General features: G+C 42.6%; 1 protein-coding gene across 1 annotated transcript in view; it reads right to left on the reverse strand.

The window, feature by feature from the left end:
- Positions 1 to 6,820: 6,820 nt before the first annotated feature.
- The window catches only part of CYB5A (cytochrome b5 type A), a 180,868-nt gene continuing 163,033 nt past the window's right edge, over positions 6,821 to 24,655 (reverse strand). Inside the window, exon 5 of the mRNA XM_078687805.1 lies at positions 6,821 to 8,872. Coding sequence (XP_078543931.1) covers positions 8,791 to 8,872 — 82 coding nt within the window. The 3' untranslated portion in view covers positions 6,821 to 8,790. The remainder of the gene's footprint in view (positions 8,873 to 24,655) is intronic.

Raw genomic sequence — 24,655 nt, forward strand, 5'->3', positions numbered from 1 at the left:
AACGCAGAATAGGTGGTATAAAACAATTGTCTCTTCCATCTTTTCTGCCGCGCCCGCCCCTCCGCCTGATCAATATGCGTTTCCTATAAAAAGGCCACCTGGATCCCCCTGCGGACTAAATATGCATGCACTTTATAACGTTTCCTCATGGAGTTCAATCCCCTCACATTCCAGGTGATACATCGTAGCTCAAGTCGGGTCGCCATAAGGAAGCATACAACAGAGCACAATCCAAAACAGCCCAGTGGGCACACTGGCATACCCCCAACCAGTAAAACATCCCAAACAAACCCCCCACCCACCCTTCCCCAGAACAGGCGCTAAACCATAGTTACCCATCCAAACTTGATCCCTTCAAAGGAAAATACCCTGGTAGCTACCAGAGTCTCACAGAAAATGTGTGAGGCAGAGGGGTGACTCTACACCACACCGAGCCGGACCGCGATCTCACCAGCTCTGCGTGTTGGTCTAGCCTCTTATACAGATTTCCCCTCCTCCCAGCGGTGTCCCGCCCCAGGTGAGCCCCCCACTCTAGGATCTCCTCCCCCCCCCGCGCACCACCCCCCCACCACAGCCAAAAGTCAAGCCTCCCGTCACCTCCCGTAGGGCCACACCCACTCCCCCCAACAGCAGAGAACAATGCCAGGCATATACCCCCTTACTGTATACAGGTTGAAGTCAACCAAAGTCACTCGTCCAACAGGCCATCGGCAGTTCCCGGGGTAACCTGAGGTAAATTGCCAGAGTCCTCCTCAGAACCCTCCGACACCACCTCCTCTGAGCCATGCTGAGACCCCGAGTCCGCCAACGAAGCCGTAGGTGCAGCTCCCGATATGACAGACACCGCCTGCAAAGCCGCCTGCCTCTCCAGTTCCGTCTGAGAAGTCGATGGCAACTGTTCCTTCCTCACACGTTTCCTGATGCGGCGACTCCTACGAGGTCTCGAAGGAGTCTCGGCCGTCTTCTCCCATCGACCAACGCCATCCGTTCCCGCTCGATACTTTTCAAGCCAGTGCCACACTTCCTCTGGCGTGTCGAAGAAAGTCGCAGTCCCATCCACCATCACCTTCAATCGTGCCGGAAACAACAGGGCATATTGTATACCCTCCTCCCGAAGAGCCCTCTTAACTGTCAAAAACGAGAAGCGGTTACGTTGTACTTCCTGGGAGTAATCAGGGTAGAGGGAGACCGAGGCGTTGTCCACCCGGTATGGGCCAGATGTTCGGGCATTCTGCAATATAATGTCTCGGTCTTTAAAGTGCAATAGGAGTGCCACCACTGGCCGGAGAGGTCGGCCCAGAGCCGGTGGGCGAGCCGGCACACGATGGGCCCTTTCAAGCGTTTAGAACTGCGACAATCCCTCGGGGCGACCACCTCTCGCAGCCATGTTTCCAGATACGCAACCATATTGTCCCCTTCAACTTTTTCGGGCAGGCCCACTACCCGTATGTTATTGCGCCTGTTGCGCCCTTCTGCGTCTTCGACCCTCTTCTCCAGCTGTTGTACTCTGCGCAATAAGTCACTCATCAACACATCCGTCGCCTTTTGGGCCGGCTCCAGCGTTTCCAATACCAGTTCGGTGCTTTTGACGCGGTCAGCCAGCTTCCCATGATCCGCCCGCAATAATCCGAGGCTCGTGGACACCTGTGCGATATCCTGGCGTAGCGCCTCTTTCGTGTCCGATATAGCTTTGAGGATCTGCTCCATTTGTTGTTGCTGTAGCCCAGTAGTCTGGTTTCCAGACGAGCCCAACTCCTGAGTCTCCAGGGAGTCCTCAACGTGGTCAGATGGCCGCTCCAGTCGTCCGTCGCGGTTTCCCCATGGTCCAGTCCTGAGGGTTGGTTTCCAGCCCAGGCTACAAGGGCTGTGTGCCTGCAGTCGCGTTTCTCGGGGATTAAGGTATGTCCACCAGGTAATCCACTCCGCTCCAGCGCTCCCAGCCAAGCCTCAGCTCTATGGGGCCACTCCTCCGATCCTCGCGTGCAGAATGAGAGCTGAGAGCATCAGCTATCGCTGTCTGGGGAGTCGTCTCCAGTCACCGTCATCAGACCCATCAGGCGCCGATGCTCCTCAGTAGCGCCGAACCCCTGGACGAGGCGAACGCTCTCCACCCATCCAGAGCGGGCCGCTCTCAAGCGCCACTGCATCCACTCGGTCCGTTATGCCAGTCTCGCCAGGGCCTTCTCCAGTGAGGCCCCCCCATCCACCACCAAGCGGGGCCAGCCGACCCGATACGTTCAGAGTAGGTCAGGCCCCGAGAAGAAGACCCAGATGGGGAAGGCGGGGATCAGTCACCGCCACGTCACCTGCAAGGTGGTTGCGCGCTCTCCTCATGCGCTCCGGTAAGTCCTCCCGTCACCGACCTCTCTAGGCGCCGGCCCGCCCACCAACAGCACACTATGCCGGGGGAGGGAGGGAGGGTCCCTCTTCACTCCTCTGCCCCTCACCGTGGGCGAAGCCCAGCAGCCTCTCCAAGGCGCAGGGGGGCGAGGGCGCAGGGGGGTCGACATTCAAGACAGGGTCCTCGCAGTGCCCCCTCCAACAATGCCCCTCTGTGGCCGCACTGCCAGGTCCTTCCAGCTCGCGGCCGGTCCGCACCGGCTGGGCCGCACTCCGCCGCCTGCCACGCTCAAGGAGGTCCCAGTGCCCCCAGATGTCCAGTCTCTTTCACCTGAGCGCCGGGGCTACGGCAGGATCCACAATGCGACGTCACCACTGCTCGCACCGGGGGCGGTCGCCGCCGTTGATGGTGATGGCCGCTCCGCTCCGAGCGCCACGCCTCTCCAATGCTCCGTCAATAATTCCGGGCTGTCCGGGTGCCTCCCAGACCAGCGCCGGTCGTACCACACAGTCCGTTCCCAGCGGCGGGGTCAATCACCACTCGGCCAGCTCCTGCGCCCCACCGCGGCCGCAGGCTCCACAGCCGCCGGAAGGGTGCACTCCTCCAGCGGCCCTCTGAGCACGCAAGGCCGGGGATGCGATGCCCTTCACAGGCCGCAGTCAAAATGGCCGCAAGCCACCAGGGGGGACAGCAGGAATCGCCGCGCGACCAGCCCCCGGGACCTCCTGATGTCGCTCTATGATCGCGTGGGCACTCCTCAGCCCTGGGGGACCCCCTAGCGAGCCGCAAACACCGCCAGGAGGCTTATGTATCAGGATAACTGTCGAGGCCGACACGGAGCTCTCAGCTCACGCGTCCATGCCCGATGGTGTCCAAGCCACGCCCCCTTGCAAGTATACACACTTAGCGAACTGCATCTACCATGATGCCTAGGGGCGAACCTGCTGGGAGGTGAAGCAGTGTGCTCCCACATCAGTTTCCTATTAATCTTTTACAGGTCCTACTTTCAAATACCATGCACAGTGCCTTATGGGTAAATAAGGCTTTCTTAAGAGTGACATTAATATTTCAAAGGAAAGGTTACGGCCCATCAAATAGGGATTGTTTTGATAGGTCGAATATGCAGTTTAGAATAGCAAAGCCAGGCTACAATGGTAGGCCTTAAAGACATGTTTTACAGTGCCACTGCAGTGAATGGCATAATAAGTGCTGTAGCCCATGCATAGCTTTTAATTTATAGGCCCTAGCTACACTTGGGACAATATTCCAGGGATTTGTAGGCAAATAAAATAAACCAAACAGGGTTATACCAATATTACCATGCTAAAAGGAGGAACAAAAGGACATTACCACTGGTCAGCAAAGTTAAAATAAACAGTTCTAAAGCCAGTAAAAATAGGGTTCATTACAAAGGAAAATAAATCCAGGGTGACCCATCACAAATGGCAAATGTCCAAAAGTAGAAATTAACCTTTATAAAACCAACAAGCTTTGGCAAACCCATAGCCAGAATGAGTTAATTTACAGTTGAATCATACAATAAATTATACGAATGCAGATAATAGAACCCAGCTGCAAATTATAAAAAAAATGCAAATCACTAAGAAGGTATATGCTAAATAGAAGCACAAGAACACAAGTTGAGTACATTTTTACAAGGTTAAATTAAACAACTTCGAGGTGGCTTGCAACATCCTCCTACATTTATAGTTGTGGCTATTGTATCCCGCATAGTAAGCAGTATTTTCCACTCACCACAGAATGTTTAAAATATCCCAGGTCATGCATGAGTACTTCATTCAGTCCTATATTTTTCTTTGCATACTCAGACTTGTAGTTTCTCTACAGGTGATTTGCAGGCCCCAAAAATAGACAACACTCCTGCTTTCCCAGTTGAAAGCTTAATGTGGACCTGGCTTGACTGTTGGATGATGCAGCTCTAAATGGGAATAGGCAGACAGAGGTGAGACAGAAGGCACCTGTATTTACTACATGGAGAAACCTTTTCTGCTAATGATAACTGAAAGGGATCCCTCTTCCTATGAGATTTTTGGAGTGGGCTGAGGTAAAGCCAGTATTAGTGGCCCAAAAGGTAGGGCGCCAAGTGACATCAGTATTCGCTTATAATAAATTATGAAAAGTAAGCAGTGATGTAATTTTTCTTTTAGGGGAGCATTCAGACATCAGTATGTAATAAAAGAATAACGTTTATTGCATTATAAGAACATTACAGGCTCCCACTTTAAAAAAAACTAAAACATATAATAAAGTACTGACATCTCGTTTATAGCCCTTAAAAATGACAGTATCTGTTTATGAAGTTCTATAAAACAAGATATTATAATACGTGTTTTACAAGACTGTGCTGAGAATAAGTAAAATACCTGCATGACAGGATTGGCAGTTTTATATCGTATGGATTGAAATATAGTCCAATTAACCGGATGAATGTTTAAAGTGAAGGATTGGTTGTTCTTAATGAAATATTTGGAAAGACGACCTTACAGAACTATATGATTCAGAGAAGATTATGGGGTTACTGCTGACATGGAATGTGGTTTGTTTATAGATATTCAGTATGAAAGCCCATTGTTTCCAAAGCCAACCACTGAACAGGCATAAAGGCTTGTGAAACTATAATAGACTGATGATGCAAAGTACAGCTATGAAAAGAAAGATCTAGGGCAGTCTTTGTCGTTGTGTTATTATTATTGCAAACAATATTTACTAACCACATGCTAACCGAGGTATCTTGGCATCTCCACATGTTGGTATCTTGGTATCTCATAATGGTATTGCCACATTACATAAGATGTCAAGTACGTTATTGCTGAGCTGCTTGTTGGAAAGCCAGTGGAGTAGTGCCTTCTTTCCATTGTTGCCTTTTTACGTAGGTAAGTATTCCCCATTGTTGTGGTTATTATATTTTTCTTTTCAATTATTCCTCATTTCTCAATTAAGTATGCTGGCTATTAGGTATAGATGTTGAAATATAAAGTGCACATTTATTCATGATATTAATCCTTGCCACATAATAACCAATCCTGCCTGAATATATTCGTATTAGTTTGTAGGAATCAAATCTCCTGTTCCCATGATTGTCTTGTATCATAGATGAGGTTTAATGGACTGGTAAGTTCACTTTTTCGTTTATTTCTATTAAAAACAAGAGCATGGTTTCCCAAAATGTAATAAGTAAGTAAATGTGTGCCAAGGTCCTTTTCTAATAAGAGTTTATTCTAAAAGATTCATGATTGAAAATATAATATAAACTAAGACCAGACTGTAAAAAGAGAGATGGCTTCATGCGACAGACTCAGGACCAAACCCATGCTGAACCATATACTTGTCTTTTGCTGAAGGCGGCAGGGAGTTGTGCTTAGCCTTCACTCTATGGGTTAATAAGCCTTCCTTTTGATGCAAATGAGAATAGAAGACGCTTCACCGAACATTGGCTTGATTGTTAAGAGGGGTATGCAGGTGCGATCCATCTTTGAAACTCAAATTAGGCACTTGCTTTGGTACTAAGATACGTTTAGTTCGCCAAAGAAGTGAGCGTGGGATTGTAAATACTGACAAAAAGAAACCTTTTTGCATTAATTCATATGTTACGTTATTTTTGGCTGTTCACAATTTTGGTGAACATCATACCTGTCTTGTTGATCTTTTTATTAGTCCACATTCATATCACATCTACCAAGAGAGGATTTGATTTAAAAAAAAAATATTTAAAATATATATCCCTTGTTTCCTAGTGACTTTGAGTTTGCCTCTCAATGATGCAAAAGGGGTTGGTTTCCCATAATTATATACTAACTAAAATGAATATATTGAAGCAGACTTGATCATCATGTGGAAATGATAAATAACATGAATAAATGTGCACTTTGTGTTTCAACATTTACACCTAATAAACATACATAATTCAGACATGTGGAATACCCGAGTGAAAAAACAATCATAATGCCATCATAGGACCATTCTTAGAAACGATTTGTGAAAAGAGGCGTGTCCATACATACCATACCTTTGTTTTCTGCAATGTAGATCTTTGATCAAAATATGTTTGTGGTCTTTAAAATACAATTTTTTATATGGAGTACAATAGGTCTTGTTTTTTGTCCTTCAAAATTTAATTGCAGCTCACAGTTTGATTTTCAGTGTGCATAAGATCACCAAGTATGTATTTTGTAGGCAGGGAATAACCTTAAGACAAAGAAAGAGGAGAATAACCAACATGGTAAAATGTTCCAAAACAAACTATTATAGACCTGCCTGAGAAAAACGACCAGTGACCAGCACTAGATTAAAACCAGTGAAACAGGGTTACATGCAGCGTATGGACTGTGAAATCAAATGAATGTGAATAACTCCTATAGGGGGGTAAATGTATTTAGTTAGCATGCATCAGTGTTCACAAAAAGTAGCATGGTCATTTGTGACTTTTAATTTTACAAAACGTTGTAAGAAAGGCACATGCACATTTGAAATAATTTTAATTAGGAATGCGTTCATTAAATGTTTATTACACAGTATAAAATAATTTTAATAGAAGAATTGTGTTTGCTAAAGACTAAACTTAGGTTCCAGCTAGACATTAAAAACACTATTCATGCTTCAGAGAAGTTAAAAAGAATACCTTAGAATGTACAAGCATATCAAATACTAAATTATTTTGTCACTGAATGTCTACTCTTAGAAAAGTGGTGCTTTAACATACTGTCATTTAGAAACCAAAGGCCTTATTTAGAGTCTGGCGGACAGGATACTCTAACACAAATGTGGCAGATGCTGTATCTGCTGTAATTGCAAGTGCATTATAGCCTGAGGCAATACGGTAGAGGGGATATTTGTCAAGTTCCAACAGAGTATTCAGTTAGACACAACTCTTAGTCTAGAATGTTGTTAGTAAGAGTTTTCGCCCATACAAACTGATGGCAATTTGCATCATTACCCAGCTGGTTGATAATGCATTAAATTTGTTTTGAGAAAGATACAGGATTGTTGAATGCAGCCCACTGCTATCCTGAGGTACGTGTGTGTGGATTCACAAGAACACTTTGTATAGGACAGGAACGGTGCAATTTCAGACACACTCACAAGGATAGTCTGTCAGATCAAGTAAAAAAGGTATCTAGTACCATAATTACTTTCTGATCCACAAAAGTGATCCACAGAGCAGATCTGATTTAATTTAATGGACTTTTGTTGGAGAAGTATGAATATTGGCCGGTTTAATGCGAGCACCTTCTAGTCACTATCTGAAACAATCCTTTTAGGTAAAATGATATTACTCCCTCCCACCCCCCCCAACGAAACTACCTTTCACAGAAATATAGTGAAAGTAACAAAAATCTTTCAGGTAATAAAAATGTTTCAAAAATCTTACTTCTGGGTAAAGTAGTTTACATTAGCCTTTAATGCTTTAAAAATGAATCTTGTAAATGGCCTTCTTTGACTACAGTTTAAAAAAATAACACCAGTGCCACTGTTCATAGGTGGACTTCTAATGTGAGTAAGTTGTACAGGCTTATTAAAATGGCGGATTGTAAAAACGCTACACCAATTTTATGGCTTCCATTACAACTTAAAGGTACAACATGTTCTAACAGATGAGTCATTTTCAAAATCGTGGCATGGGATGGAAGTGTGTAATATTAGAGTAACAATGGAAGGCCCTAGTGGACTGCATACCAAGTCAAATGCCGAATAGAAGGGCAAGCAGCACTGTCATACTCACCCATCAAAGGTACACTGAAGAACTCAGGAGTCTAGTGCACTGCATTCACAAAACCCACACAAATATACATTTCTAGCTTATGATTGTGAGACAAGGACACAGTTTAGAGTGAATACCGTCACCCGTATAGCTAATCTTGGTTAGTAAAGTCTATTCACTTGAAGCACTGACAATATATTCTGCCTCTAGCGGCACCACTGGCGATCTATCCTGCCAGGATAACAGCTCGTCTAAAATTTACATCAGTTTTTAGAATGGGAAACCTAATCGAGTTGTGAATTTTCATTTCGTGCAGTGACACTTGAGTGTTAACGATTAACATACAGAAGATTTGAATAATGTTTTATAAACAATCATACAAATCAGTCATGAGAGTCGCTAAAATATTCATTCACATAATTCAAGACAGTGAAGCCAAGAGTTACAGTATAAGCATCGAAGGCTGTTGGCAGAGAATGAGGAACAATCTTAAGAAATGATTCTCAAAAGAAAAAGTAACGTTTAAAAAACAGACCTAGGAACATGTCAGTGGAGGCAGAACAATTACACATATGCCAGAACAGTTTTCCATTGGGTGCTGTTTTCTGCAAACAGGAGGTTGCAATATCTGCTGCTGCTAAACTGATTTGGACAGAAGATGTATGGTTTCAGAAATAGTCGCTCTTTTCTGGAAGAGATTCTGTGCTAGTCTTCTTTGGAGAGTCCTCCATTACCCTTCTGATGTGTAAAACCGATACATGAAGACTACAGTGATGGCTGATAAGGCTGGGATCACCCAATTAGTCCACCAGCTAGAAGAGAACACAAGAAAGTAGATTATTTCAAGAGTTACAATAGTCCCTTCTAAGTTAAGTAATGTGTTGTTTCATCCACCAACTTGTATGTATCATTACACTGTATGATTGCTTGTGGTATTTTTATGGTTGAATAGTACCCATATTGTGGTTCTTTCTTTCTTGTTATTCTCTTATTTATGTATTTTCTGCAAAAATGTCCATCAAAATGTATTGAAATAACAAAATTGTACAAAGGAATCTCCAATTCAGATGCGAGTACACTCAATTCGAGGATCCACAATGTAATATGCAATAATGTACCTCATGTCATCTTTTTGGTACGAGATTTAGCTATGACCTACTTTATGATTCAAGACTTTTTGTTTAGCCCTGCACCACGCCTTCTCCACCCAGCATTTTTGTGGATGGAAGGAATTGAACATGCAGAACATAAAAGTGAGATTTTATAGCAAAATTGCTAGTGAATGGAATTCAATTTCACCATCAAGCGAAAAAATGTGACCAAAGTAAAGAAAGGGATAATGTTACTTACCCAGTAAGCATCTGTTCTTGGCATGTAGAGCTGTATATTCACATGCTTTGCATACTGCGCCATCTAATTTTGGGTCTGGGAGTCTGCAAATTGTTTTTCTTTGAAGAAGTCTTTCCAGTCACGATGTAACGTGACTCCTCCTTTCGGTGATAGTGCACAAGGGCATCAACTTCATTGTTAGATTGTTTTCCCGTAAGAGGGTGAGAATGGAGTAAGTGAGTGTAGTAATGAAATGCCCAAGCATATGTAATGTAAATAAGGAGAACTGCAAAAGCTACAGGTGACCAGGGAGGTGGGAGGGTGCATGTGAATCTACAGCTCTACATGCCAAGAACAGATGCTTACTGGGTAAGTAACATAATATGTATGAGGCATGTGTGCTGTAGATACTCATGCTTTGCATAGACTATATAGCAGTATTCTCCCAAAGCGGTGGCTAACCAGTAGATGGTGCTGTTGTTTGAAAAAGTGTTTTTAGAACTGCTTGGCCTACATTTGCTTGTTGTCGTGCTAACACATCCACACACAATAGTGTATGCTAAACATGTGTGGTGTAGAGCATGTTGCTGCTTTACATATGTCGGCCATGGGAATGTTACCTTAAAAGGCCATAGATGCCCCATTTTTGCAAGTGGAATGCGCTCTAGGGGGTATAGATAAAGTTATTTTTGCTTTTGCATAGCAAGTTTGAATGCATTTAACAATCCATCTTGAAATGCTAGATTTAGTGATAGGATTGCCTTTGTGAGGTGGTTCAAATGCAACAAAGAGTTGCTTTGTTTTACGAAAATATTTTGTTTTGTCAATATAATACAGTAATGCTCTCCTGACATCAAATGTGTCAAGTGCTCGTTCTGCTACAGAATCAAGTTGAGGGAAGAACACAGGTAACTCAGCTGATTGGTTAGGGTTAGTGCGAAGAACTACTCTATCTTTATGAAGCTGAAAGTAGGGTTCTTCTAGGGTTAATGCCTGTAGCTCACCAACTCTCCTTAATGAAGTGATTGCTATGAGAAAGGCAACTTTCCATGAAAGGAACTGTAAGGGACAATTGTTTAATGGCTCAAAGGGCGGACCCATGAGTCTTGTAAGTACAATGTTGAGATTCCATACCGATGCTAGAGGTATTCGAGGTATTCTGGGTGGTATTACCCTGTTTAAGCCTTCCATAAAGGCTTTAATCACAGGGACTTTGAACAAAGATAAATGATGTCTGTTTTGCAGATATGAAGCCACTGCTGCAAGGTACAATCAAATAGATGTGTATGCTAAATTTGATTGCTGTAGGTGCAGAAGATAAACAGTATTTTGAACAGAAGCATCTAAAGGATTAATTTTGTTGTTCTTACAATAAATAAATTGTTTCCATTTTTGCTGCATAACAAGCTCTGGTAGTGGGCTTTCTTGCTTCTTTTAGAATAGTCATACAGTCTGGTAGCAAATTTAAGTATCCAAACTACGACTTCAGGAGCCAAATCGCTAGGTTGAGCTCCTTGAAGTTGGGGTGTCTGATTTCTCCATGGTTCAGAGTTAGAAGGCTGGGACGGAGGTGTAGCTTTTGATGTGGAACTATTGAGAGTTCTAGAAGTGTGTTGTCCCATGGCTTATGGGCCCATGTGGGAGCTACTAAAATCAGTGTGAGTGATGTTTGCCTGAGCTTTGGAACCAGAAACAGAAGGAGTGGGAGAGGCGGAAAAGCATAGGCAAATATCTTTGACCAAGTGATCCATAGGGCATTGCCTTTGGATTTAGAGTGTGGGAACATGGAGGCGAAGTTTGGGCATTTTGCGTTGTCCAATGTGGCAAACAGATACGTTTATGGAAATCCCAATTTTTTTAAAGAATACTCGTGTATTTGCTGCCTCCTGCTGAGGTGATCGGCAATTTGATTGTTGACTACTGGGAGGTGTTCTGACAGAAGATGAATTATGTGATGAATTGCCCAGTTCCAGATGGTCTGAGAGAGGAGTGACAGCTGGAGTGTGTGTGTCCCCTTCTGTTTTTGTATATAGTACATGGCTGTCATGTTGTCCATGCGGACTAAGACAAACTTGTGTATGAGATGAGACTGAAAAGCTTTGAGTGCAAAAAATATTGCATAAAGCTCTAGATAGATGATGTGGAGACATTTGTGCTTGATGTCCCAGAGACCCTGAATTGTGTAATTGTGGAGATGGGCCCCCAAACCGGTGAGAGATGCATCTGCTGTTAGCACGATCTGTGGAACAGGGTCGATGAAAGGCCGCCCTTTTGATAAGTGTTGTGGGTTCCAGCACTGCAGAGAGAGATGGGCACAGTTGTCTACCAACACTAGATCTGTTAATTGACCCTGTGATTGATTCCAATGACATGCTAAGCATTCCTATAGAGATCGCATGTGCAGTCTTGCGTGAGGCACTATTGCGATGCATGCCATCATTCCTAACAGTTGCATAAAAGTTTTGGCTATTAAGTTTTGAGTGGCTTGAAACTGTAATAACAGTTTCAAGATTGAAAATTCTGGCTGCACTGGGAAAAGCTAGAGCAATAGGAGTGTTGAGAGTTGCTCGCAGATAGGAATGTATTTGTAAGGGCTGTAGAGGAGACTTTTGCACGTTCACTGTGAAGCCCAATCAGTAGAGTAAGTTTAGCATGGTCTAAGTGGATTTGAGACACTTTTGATGTGTGCTGGCTTTGATGAGCCAGTGGTCTAGGTAGGGGAAGACGTGAATTTGTTGTCTTCTGAGAAGAGCTGCTACTACAGCTAGACATTTGGTAAACACTCTGGGCACAGTAGTTACTCGAATAGGAGTACCTTGAACTGATAGTGTTTGCCTGCTATCTAAAATCTGAGATATTTGCGATGAGTTGGATGGACAGGAATGTGAAAGTATGCATCTTTCAAGTCTAGTGTGGACATAAAATCACCTTGTTGTAGAAGTGGAAGCACCTGTTGGAGCGTCACCATATGGAAGTGTTCTAACAGTATGTATAGGTTTAATGCTCTGAGATCCAAAATGGGTCTCAAGGAGCCGTTCTTTTTGGGGATTAGAAAATACAGAGCGTACACCACTGAACCTCGGTACTGTTATGGAATTGGTTCTATTGCTCCTTTTTCTAAGAGAGATTGCACTTCCTGTTTGTGTAACTAAGTGATCTGACAACAGTTTGTGAATGCGAGGTGGTATGTTTGGCGAATTGGTGGTAAGCTCCAGGCAAGAACCATATTGGATAATGTCGATCACCCATTTGTCGGTTGTTATGGATTGCCAAATAGGTAGAAATTGTAGAATTCTTCCCCCGACAGGTGTTAAGTGATCGGGGTGGAAGTGTGGGCAAGTCACTGTTTGTTAGGGGAAGGTGTGTTACGGGGTGTGGCGCCTTTACCCCTACCCTTGGAATGGTTTCCTCTATACCCTCCTCTATAGAAACCTCTAGAGAGGGAGAATTGGGTATTGCTTTTGTACGAGTAAGCATTTGGGTCTGAGGACATTGTTTTAAACCCTGCTCTGTAAAAAGAGTGACAAAAGGAGTCTCTATTAGATGGGGACTGGAGTGCTCCCATGGTCTGGCCACCTCGGTATCTTTTTTTACTTTTTCTAGGGATTGGTCGACTACAGGACCAAACAGGTGTCCTTTGTCAAAGGGGGTGTTTATAATGGACTATTGGACCTCAGGGTTAACTCCCGAAATCCTAAGTCATGCATGCCTTCTAAGGAGAATGCTGGTATTACTCTCCCTAACTGCGGTGTCAGCTGCATCTAAAGCACAGCTGATTGATCAGTTAGAGATTTGTTTTCCCTCTTCCACGAACGGTTGCACTTTAGCTTTGTGTTCTTCTGGAAGGTATTGGAGCAGGAGCTCCATTTCATCCCAGTGTGTCCTGTCATACCTGGCTAGTAGGCCCTGTGTGTTTGCAATGTGCCAGTGGTTAGCGACTTGAACAGCTACTCGTTTTCCTGATGCATCAATGAGCTTAGATTCTTTGTTTGGGGGAAGTGTATCATCAGAGGTTTGTGAATTAGTTCTTTTGCGAGCAATGGCCACTACCAGGGAGTCCAGAGGTAATTGTCCCTTGATGGACACAGAATCAGATGGTGAGGGTTTGTATTTTTCATCCACTCATGCCCATACAGGGTCTTTAAAGATATGGTCTGCATGCGTCATCATGCTTTTGAGCATAAGGAGTGATTTACCGGACCGGTGTGAGGACTCAAGTGTTTCAAATAAAAAGTCTTCTTCTAAGGACTCTTTATGTAAGGCCACCACATGCTATTCTGCTGCCCTAGCAATAAGTTGTTGATATCCTATATTATCGTCTGGAGGTGAAGGCTTTGCAGGATAAAGATCTGCCTGATTATATACTGGAGGGCCAATGGTGTAGTCATTCAATGGGTCTACAGGCAAAACGGTGTCCTCATCAGTATGATCCCTAGCTGGATCTGTATGTGGAGATCCCTGAGGTGTTTTATGTAATGAATCCTCAATTATTAAGTGTGGAGAAGATAGTGGATGTGGAGAGGGTTGTGTGGCAGGATAAGCAGGGCTAGTAGCCAAGTCCTTCTTTTTAAGAGGAATCTTGTAGGCAGGGTCCTCTGAGGGAAGTTTACGTTTTGATGGTGTTTTAGCAAAAATATGTCCTGTATCAGGATGAATATAATTTTGTTTCTGCTTAGGACGTAATTTGGCTTTAAGAATGCTTAGAATTGGTTCTGGAAGCTCAGGGAGACAGTCCTTGGATTTGTGCGTAAAAATGGACTTCTCCTCTGGAGTGGAAGATTTCGGGTCTGAGGTGTGTTTTTGTTTCAGAGCAGAGGGTTTTGGCCCTGTACTTGCTTTGTCCTTCGATCCTGATGATTTCGGATCCGAAGATAATTTTCACTCGGTCCCGAGCCAGAAGGCTTGACAGTCTGTTTTGGTGGCGAGCCGGTAGGCGGGGCATCAGTAACAATGTCTCGGTGACTACCTTGACCACAAGGCAGAGGTCATTCTAAAGCCTTATGTATTTTGGAAGAGGTTTTAGGGGGCAAGGGGTCTTCGGTACGCATGGCACCTTGTCCAGGAGGCACATCTTCAGACTCCTGATCGATCTCGAGCTCCGGATTGGACTCTGAAACGGAGAAGGCCTGTTCTTCTGCAGCGGACGCTTCGATCTCCTCTTGCTTCGATTCTTCGCCAAAGATATCCGGAGTGTGTTGAATGCTTTGACGTTGCATTTCTTATTGTCGAGCCAGACGATCGCGTACAGTCTTCTTAGACCAAACGATTTATAAGCGTCGCAGTAGTTTTCCTTGTGCTCTGGAGAGAGGCACAAGTTACAATCTTGATGTTGGTCAGTGTTAGGGTACTTGGCGTGGCACCGAGGATAGAATTGGCAAGGAGTCCATTCCATCGGCAGAAGGCTGTGTTGATGCGCCTGGGCCCGACGGCCGCCCATGAGGTTTTCGATTGAAGATGGAGAATTTGTTGACCGATTCATTATGCGTAGAACAAGGAAACACATACGGAAACAATACCGTTGCGGGAACAGTGGACTGTGCACCGAGGGGAACCCGAAAGACGTTTCGAACCGGAGCGCAGTTATATATATGTCCGAACCCTATAGAGGAAAAAAAAATTAAACAATGGAGTTGATGCCCATGCGCACTATCACCGAAAGGAGGAGTCACCTTACCTTGTGACTGGAAATACTTCTTCGATGAAAAAAAACTTGCAAACATCCGGACCCAACACTTAATGGCAGGAGTATGCAAAGCATGAGATCTACACCATACATGCCTCGAACAGTTATTTATCTATAACACTTTTCTTTCAGCCACGTTTCTTTTTATTTTTTTATTCAGCCTCGATGAACACTTGTGTAACACAGCAGTTGGAAGAGGAACAATTTTCCCATGTATGAAATACAAGTCTGAGTTTCAACTCGGAAGCATGTCTGTAATAAGACTGCGTAGAATCAAATGAAACCAATCTTTTAAGATGCCAAGCGAAATCTGCCCAACCTGTATTTTGCGTACCCAGTTTTGTAAAGTGCTACGCTTCAAATTGCAGTGCCAAAAGCCATAAAATACTGGCACTTAAACATAATCAGCTGTACTACTACAATATCGCTACGCGATTGTACTATCCAGTGTAGGCTGTTAGTTTCCAACATGTGTCACCAGTCTCTGCCCATTGTATTGGAGTAAATCATGTGTATGTTGGCATTGAATTGAATATGAATTTTCTATCATTTATTTGTCCAGCTAAAAGTTAAACTAGCAAAGTTCATTGGATTGATTGTCTACTGTCATATCCTTGATTAGGCAAATGCATGTATGTGGTTTTATATAAATCAAAGGGAATGTGTATTAATGGAATTTGTATATGAAAATTGATATGTGAAGGTTTTTTCTATGATATAACAAAAATATATTTTTTATAAAAAAAGAATAAAGACAAATTCAAGAATATAAAATTAGTCTTATGTAATATTCATAATGGTTTTAAATATATAGATATGTAGAGTTCAGTTCCCTTCTCAGTAATCAGCACTGTCCCCGGTGCTCTCCTTTTCCAAACTAGTAACCTACATTCCACATAAGAGCTGAAATCCGCCAGATTCAGTTAAATGATTTATTATGAAACTGAAACTCAGAAATAGCCATAGGAATGAAAGGTGGATGTAACATCACATTACTTTTATGAAAGAGTAATCCAATAACAAATTCTGAATTTCAAACAAGCTGTGAACAGAACTCGGTGTTCCGATTCCTGCTGGTGAAGCGCAAAGTTGCCAATTATTAAATATCACTAAAAACTTAAATATGCCCGATACCGGAAACCCAAAATGAACTTGCACCTTGCACATGAGCCTTATGTGTCATAGTGATTCTTGCACACGTTGCACTTGACACTGTGGTTGCAGAGAGTCTTTACTGTAGAATTTACAGTCCTCATATAGAATGTTTGCTAATATCAAAAGAAATACATTTGATGTTTAATGTAGTACCTGTCTGCACTGAATAAGAGATGCATTTAACATAAATGATTTAAAAACAATGTTTGATATGATTAATAAAATGGCTGATGTAATAATAAAACGTATAAGCTTCATTGCAACTAAAAAAGACTTACAGTTTTAATGTGTGGTACTTTGAAAAGGTGAAATTTAATAATGTGTAGTTTATTTTAAACCAGCCGCTTTACTTAATTGCTGGAGCCTTACACACAATTAATAACCGTGTGCTATATTATCTGTGTCTCTGTTAGGGATATCGTTCTTCGCTTTAAATGACCCTTATGTATGTACGATATTAGTACAAGTCAAACGATAAAGCTGATTCAATGTATGTTTTAATGTTACATATATGTACTTTCAAAATAGTACCTAGTCGCACTTGCTATTGTGCAATTTCATTGCTTACTGTATAATTTATGCACTATGAACTAAAAATACTAAAGAAATATTATATACATATGTTTAAATGCGCACATGCCATTAAATGTGCATCATTGATTTAATGTCTTAAGGTATCAGTTTTACTTTAAAGGCCTGAATCCTTGTCCCATAAAATCTACTGTGCTTCTGTATTTTGCGGACTTTTCTTGCAGGTTTTCCCATGAATTGCTAGTGTAGAATAGATGCATTACTTGTAACAGCAACAGCTATATGTCTGGGAAACAAATTTAACTGCGAGCATATGCGAAACCTGTGGACGAATAATGGACTATTGTGCTCAAGCCTCACCTTGTGACCAAGACTGTCTTGACATGTCCAGTGTGGGATTTTTCTCTACTGTTCCAGTGTGTACCATGTGAATCCATAAAGAGATTGAAACAAATACAATAAACTTCTATTGATGATGCAACCAAAGGGAAGTTGCAGACGGACCACAGATTATAACTTATCGTTTGTTCTCGCTGAGCAAGGAAGAGGGCTTCAGACTTTCTTGCAGACAGCATGCTGAACTTCTTTGCTAAACCCCTTTCTGCAGACTGTATGCAGAACATTCCTTTGACTCTGCCCTGAACCATTTTCCAAATCCCATTGCCCTTTGAATGGACTCAAAGACTGTTCGTCAATTCCCCCAAGTGTGCTTCAGACCAACACCTATTTCCAACCTATTGAAAACTCTTGACTGAGCTTCTGAAATGCTACTGCTAATATTGCTTGCAGTATTTTGCCTAATCCCTATTATTTTCTATAGAGTTATTTGATTTCTGCACCCTGAGCATTTCTGTGCTTTGACCTGTACCTGAAGGATTTAGCTTGCTAATGTATGGAAAGGACCAACTTAGATTGTTTTCTGAACACCAAGTGCTTATGTTGTTATTTTGTATTGCAGCTACAGAGCTGCTTGTGTACCTAATTCTTGTCTGCCTAAACTTCTTTAGGAGGTTTGGCCTCCTTGGTGCTATTTTATACTTCTATAGTATGGTCATTAAGAGCGATATATTTGAATCTGATCTCTAACTTGTAATAAACACTCTAGAACTTGGCTGCCGTTCCTGGTCCTCATTGTGTAGCCAAATTAGTTGCACTGTTAATTATAACCAGGCTAGTTGGACAAGAAATTCAGATGAATAATTCCGTGAGCATCCTATATGAATTTTGTTATTTCCTGTAGATGGCAGTGTTGCTTCAGTTATACAATCACTCTTGTTTTTATCTCACTTTTAACTTCTTTTTTTTTTGTCCTCATATCATCTCCGGTGAGCACTAACCAACCTCCGACACCCAAAGTCCTCGGTATCGGGCTCAACTTCAAACAAGTCCTCTGGACTGTGGCTCCTTATCTCAACCTCCCCCGCCACGGCTTCAGCAAACCTATTTATTGAGGCAGGAGTGTAAAGAACTCTTCTCAAAACAAAGATGGGTGGAGAATGTGGTAGTTACTGATCAACCATACTGCACTAACGGCATAGCTGTTTTGTTCAAGGCAAACTCAGGAGTAGGAAGAGTGAGGTACAGAGCAGACAAGTGTGGGCATTGGAGAACTACTGAAATAAAGATACAGCAAAACTTATGCACCAAAGTTACTATGGCCCCAACACTGACAATGTCACCCCCACTGACCCAGCTATTTGTTATATTTGTTGCATTTAATGTCCCTATTCTTTTAGGTGGGATTTTAAAATCTTGTTGGATAATAACCTGGACATTTGTAAAAAAAGAAGTAGAAAATCCAGGTGGAAATCCAAGGTTTATTGAACTGCAGCACAGTACATCCACTTTCCAAGTTACATGTCGTTTTTCTGAACTCCTATACTTTTCAGTTCATAACAATTCTAAATGGAATCCATCACACAGTGTGCATGTGCAGCTATGAAGAAACATTCTATTAAAAGGGAAATATGTACAGAGATGGAATATTGTAATAAAAGGGAAATATCCACAAATAAGAATACAACAACAGGTCCTCAAAAATTAGGAAATATCTCCCCGCCGTGGTAGAGAACTTTAACATTTGTGACAGGCGGTAAAGGGGGGGGGGGGCAGTAGTGACTACACCTTTTACAGGGGGAAAAACAGTCACTCCTCAAGATTAGACTATTTATTCATTGATAGTGAAGAAGTGGAGAAGGTCCCGGGGATAGAACATCTGCCTACCCACCTGTCTGATCAGGAGGCATATTTTGGTGGATGGTCAACAGGAGAATCTTCCTACAGCCAGAGATTGTTTCAGAGGTAGTGAAGGGTACAGAGGAGTTATTTCTTTTGCAATATGACTTCACCCCACACATATGGTCTGGCCTGCATAGAAGGCATGGCCAAGAGGGACCTTTAAGAATCTCTCAGTAGCCTGGAACAGGAAAGAAAAGGTGCGGTTCTTGCAGCTTGAAGAGGAGATTGCAAGATCAGAAGATGTGCTAAAGGAAAAAATATATATGTGTGGATAAAATAAAGAGATTAGAAGAAGCTCTGGATTACCTGAAGCTAAAGTTTAAATTAAAAATAGAGGAGAAGGTGCAACGGCAATGGGAAGCTAGCAAAGTTAGGGAGTTTGTGCATGTGGAGATTTGTGGAAAGTTGCTTGCCTGGAAAGAGAAGCTAGACAGGCAGAAATTACATCAAGAATATCCAGAATGAGGAGACAAATGTAACCACTGATGAGAGCAGTAAAATCGACGCAGCCTTTAGCAACTTATTGGGGGATCTGTATTCAGAAACCTTAAGAATAGACAGAGAAGATTTAGACAACTGGTTAATTGAAATACATCTCCTCTGGCTGTAGAAATATTTTAGTGAGCCAAGGGTGTCACAAACACTTTGGAGCACTAGTGGGCACAGTCGCCATTTTGCTACCTTTCAGCGACCCTTCGAATTCTTAACAATGGAATGGATAGGTTTCGAGCCATTAAATCCCCTTGTCCTTTGTAAACTCATTTACCGCCGGAAAAGACTGGTTGTGACAGTCTTCTAAACCGCAACATGTGATCTGACAAGTTTCTTCTGACAACATTGACAATTTTTCCATAAGACCCAGTACGATAACCCTTCACCTGATCATGATAAGCAATACTTAGTTAAATTAGAATATATATTTTTTGGGAGGGGGAATCAAAAGGCTTAAGTGCAAGTGCATCCATTTTTTGGCATTAAGAAGTTATTTTAAATGTTTTAGGCAAGCTTTGTTTATAAAGAATGAAACTTTTAAGCACTGTATTGAATATTACACACACGAGTATGATAGAAGACAGACTGGCAAATCATTCTCAAAACATCATGAGCAATTTCATAATGTTAAAAAGAAATTATGCGTGTGGTGAGTTGGAGGTTTATTTTCAAATCCTCAAGAACAATTTGATCCCATGAAGTAATCATATACTCATTCTTAAATCCTCCAGAAGTCATCAGGAATAGTCACACCTTGTGAAGTCATCAGATACTCATTTTCAAGTCATCCTCAAGTCATCCTCAGGTCATCAAGCTTCTAAACACTGATGACTTCAAGAGCTTGATGATGTCTGATGATGGGAAAATTACTTCTTTGTAGTTGGATGATTATCAATGACCCTGGGATGACTTCTAAAGTAATCCTATTTGACCTGGGCAAGAAATACTAAGTACAGGTTACAAAGATGGTGGTAATAATAATTCTAAAGAAAGGACAATTTTTCACAGCATCAAATATGAATTTTTACAGGCGAGTACAGTTTGAACTGAAGGAAAAGGATGAGGTTTTATCCAGGCAGCAAACATGGATAAGCACAACTGTCAGATATTTGTGAGTAAAGCAAATTAAATACGCACATGATGGGAGGTAATAATAAAGGAGGAACATTTTAGGTAACTACATTTGTGAGTCGAATTTGCATGGAAGAGAGTGGTAGTAATACAAGAAGCAAAACCAAAGGTAATACAAGAAGAACATTTTCACAGAGAAGCAATGATGGAGAAGTCAAAGGGGCTAAAATCTGCGAAACCAGATTTCTGAATAAGTACAATAGGGGTTGAAAAACAATTTGTGCGAAGACAAAAAACAGCAAGTGTCCTGTTAATGGATGTGGGTCTATTATGTAGCATTCAGGCAGTTACAAGGATACGCTTTTTTTAAATAAAAATAAAAAGATCTCAGGGAACAAGTGGAAACTGGACAGGAGTAGTGTAGGCATTTTGCTGATGTGACACTTTTTTTGAAGCACAAGTGTGTTATGCTTTTTTAAAAAAAAGATTAGCAACAATTCCTGCTTGGACCTCGAAACGTATAGGGAATCCTGGGAGGGCGGTGTGGGTGTGTTGTGTGTTGGGGGGGAGGGGGGAGGGAGATCGGGCGGTGCCTGAAAAGCACCTGACAAGTGTGTTTTTTTCCTTTGAAAAAAGGAGCATCAAGAAAGGCTATTTGTGCATCTGAAATTACACGAGGTCTACTGCACTCAAGTTACCAATATTCTTTCTGACATGGTACTAGAACAAATAGTATGTAAAAGGTCATTAAAGTGGCACAAGGTCTCCTCACGAGGCTCAAATCTAGTGGTCATCCAAGACACCCTGACCAAGAACACAGCAGAACTACAAGTTGCAGTTGCAGATACAGCTGAGTGGGAAGCAGTTTCTGCTATCCTTTCTTGCACTACAAACTTGTTGTCTTCCTGCTTTGAAGCAACATGTAGACATAACACTTCATCTGGCACCAAAAAAAAAACCAAACCGTGGTTTTCTAAGAACTGTAAGTTAAAAAGACAGGCTCTAAACTTAGCAATTAGAACTAAAAACGGTCCCAAGGTCAAAGTGGTCAGGAAGGAATATTAGGTTGCCCTTCATAAAGCTAAGATTGAGTGGGACGAACGATACTGGCAGGAATTGAAGGACACGAGCCTCGGGAAGAATAGAAATGAATTCTGGTCATTAGTGAGTCGGGGCAACAGAGCTTTAGACATCTTGCCCAATTATATTACTGGCCACGAATGGCATGCCCATTTTACAAACTTATATTCCAATACAGAGGACGCATGTCTGGAGGAGCCATGCAGCCCCACAGACTTCTCTCCAGTAGTGGACATTAGTGACCATTTTTCGTGGGCCGAAATAGAGGCAGCAATCATGAAATTGGTTCCTGCCAAAGCTCCAGGACCAGATGGAATTCCAGGGCATTTATACCTCTCGGATCCTACAAGGTGGTCGCTTAACTTCCAGCTCTTGTTTAATGCCATAGCAGCTGGATGCCCTGTCCCAAAATCCTGGAAAGGTGCTGTAGTGGTCCCTATTTAGAAAAAAGGAGACAAGGAAAATCCTGCTAATTACAGACCCATAAGCCTGATCAATGTTATGCAAAAGATTCTAGGCAGGGTTCTCCTGCAGAGAATCTAATCATGGTCTGAAGAGGAGGTTGTCCTTTCCAATACAGATTGTGGCAGATTCTTGGAGACATGGGCATTCCAACCCCAATTCTCAATCTACTCATTCGTCTCCATGAGGACAACTATGCCCAGGTGATATGGGGAGCCCAAGGTCAGCTGACAGAGCAGATACTCGGTGGCAAGGGAGTCCGTCAGGGTTGTGTGATGGCCCCTGTTCTCCTTATACGTGAACGGGGTGGTGAGGTTTCTCCAGGAAGATCCAGCTGATGCTCCAATCCTGGCAGACGACAAAGTGCCGACGTTCCTGTTCGCAGACGACACCTTATTGGTGTCAAAGACTCCAGCTGGGCTCCAAAAATTAATGAACAACTACCAATCCTTCTGTGACTCACGCGGTCTAGTCATTAACACTACTACGACGCAGCTAATGGCCTTTAACCCCCACAAATCCTTCAAGAACCATCTTATCTTGAATGGTACCCCCTTGGAAAGAGTTAGGATGTTTGAGTACCACGGTTTTCGACTCTTTGATCAAATGCATTGGGGGCCCCACCTTGCAAAATGCTCTTGAACCATAAATGGGTAACCAGGGCAATATCCAAAGAACATCGCTCCTCGAATAGCAGGCCAGTTGCCCCTGCTCTTGTAGTTTATGATGCAAAGGCAGTTAGCTCAGTCCTCTATGGAGTCGAGCTCAGGGGATACGAAATTGTTGAAGATTTAAGCAGGTGTGAGCACAGGTTTCTGAGGGATTTGGTATTGCTTCCACGCAACACCCCACTAACTCCCTTAAAATATTAAATGGGCAGACGGTCGATTAAGGACATTGCCAAGCTCCGTCCACTGCTCTTCTGGGCTTGCCGGAGGAGCACCCAGAACTTTTCAGCTACACTGCAGCCTTAACGGAGGTACTGAATTTAGATGTGGGTCACAGGGTCAGGTGGTCATCATATCTAAAGAAAACTATGACACTAATCGGTCTCAAAGAGTCATGGGTCACCCAAATCACCCCGAGTAAGGAGGATCTAAAGCACTACTACTGGGATTGGGTTGACCAACATGAGTTTAGCAATCCAAACAGGGGGAGACTAACAGACGAATTCTTTATGGCAAGCACACTGGAGGTCTAGAGCCCTACCTGGACGTGATCCAGGTCCCACGGGACAGGGCTCTGTATATCCAGTATAGGTTTGGCTCCCTCTTTGTTAATGCTGTAACATCAAAGTGGGACTCAGCTACCAACAAGACAGAAAATTGCCCTTGCTGTGGAGCCTCGCTGGAGAGTGTCGCCCATGTCATGTTCGCCTGTCCAGCCTACAAGATTGCCAGAACTAAATGGCTGAGACCTATTTGCAGTGGCTTGGGGACACGTGACCATCTGGTTGTCCTCCGCATTTTAAAATCTGAACCTAGTGTCCTCTTTTCTTGCAGGGTGGCCACGTTTTTGAGCCATGCTTGGCTACTTAGGCATTAAGCCTTGCATGGGGCGACCATATCCTAGGTCATGCCGCATGTAATTGACAGTAAAAATGTTATGTGATGTCCTATTTTACGAAATTGTAGTTTAGGCTCTTATGCCATTACTAACCCAGAAGATCCTTCACGATGAACAGAATACCAGCACTTTATACAAATTGGTCCTGATGAATTGTGTTACACACCATCTTCTTCTTGTCATTTGTACACATTTAGCTTGAGCACTCTTCAGGGTACGAATTTGTTTTAACTTGTACATATATTTTTATGATATGATGTTCTTAGTGTTATTTGCCTCATCCCTAGATTTAAAAATGTTGTCAAAATGCTGTGTAATCATATCTTTAGTGAGCTTCTTGTATTTAAAGGCTTTTTGATATGTACTCATGCTTTTATTTTTTATACAAATGTCAAACAATGCGGTTATGATACAAGCTGTCGAAATAAAGCTATTGATTGATTGATTGAAATAGCATGCAACCTTGTTGTATGCTTCTAGATTTGGTTAAAGGCCTTCAACTAGCTAACTCTGCTAATGGCAAACCGAAGGGTGACCCTCCACTGGGGCAGCAGAGTTAAATCCTCCAAGAAGAACTGGATGATAGATATGACTTACTGTAGCTCCCAGCTGGAACTGTTTGTGAAATAGTTACCTAGAGCATCAATACCCAAAGATATTTAGGGACCCCTAACAGCATACTTACTGGCACACCTGAACGAAGATTATTGGATGATGGGGAAGGGAGGAGTCCATGGTTACAAAATCATCGAAAGCAAAGTAACAATACTGTATGTGCACTGATAAAATGCTACGATTTTTCTAACACATTTCTCGTATGACAAGTGGGGGGACATGGGTGAGTGTATGTGTCAGTGTTGGGCTTTGAGACTTTATAGGTGAGACAAGTTAGCTAACTGCTGCATGCCTCAGTCAGTAAGGATAAAGGCTCTCAAGAAAGCAGGACTGTTTTGGGAGTCTAGTAAGAACAGTACGTTGATAATTGAGG

This window comes from Lissotriton helveticus, chromosome 4_1, assembly GCF_964261635.1.
Source record: "Lissotriton helveticus chromosome 4_1, aLisHel1.1, whole genome shotgun sequence".
NCBI classification, from domain to species: domain Eukaryota; kingdom Metazoa; phylum Chordata; class Amphibia; order Caudata; family Salamandridae; genus Lissotriton; species Lissotriton helveticus.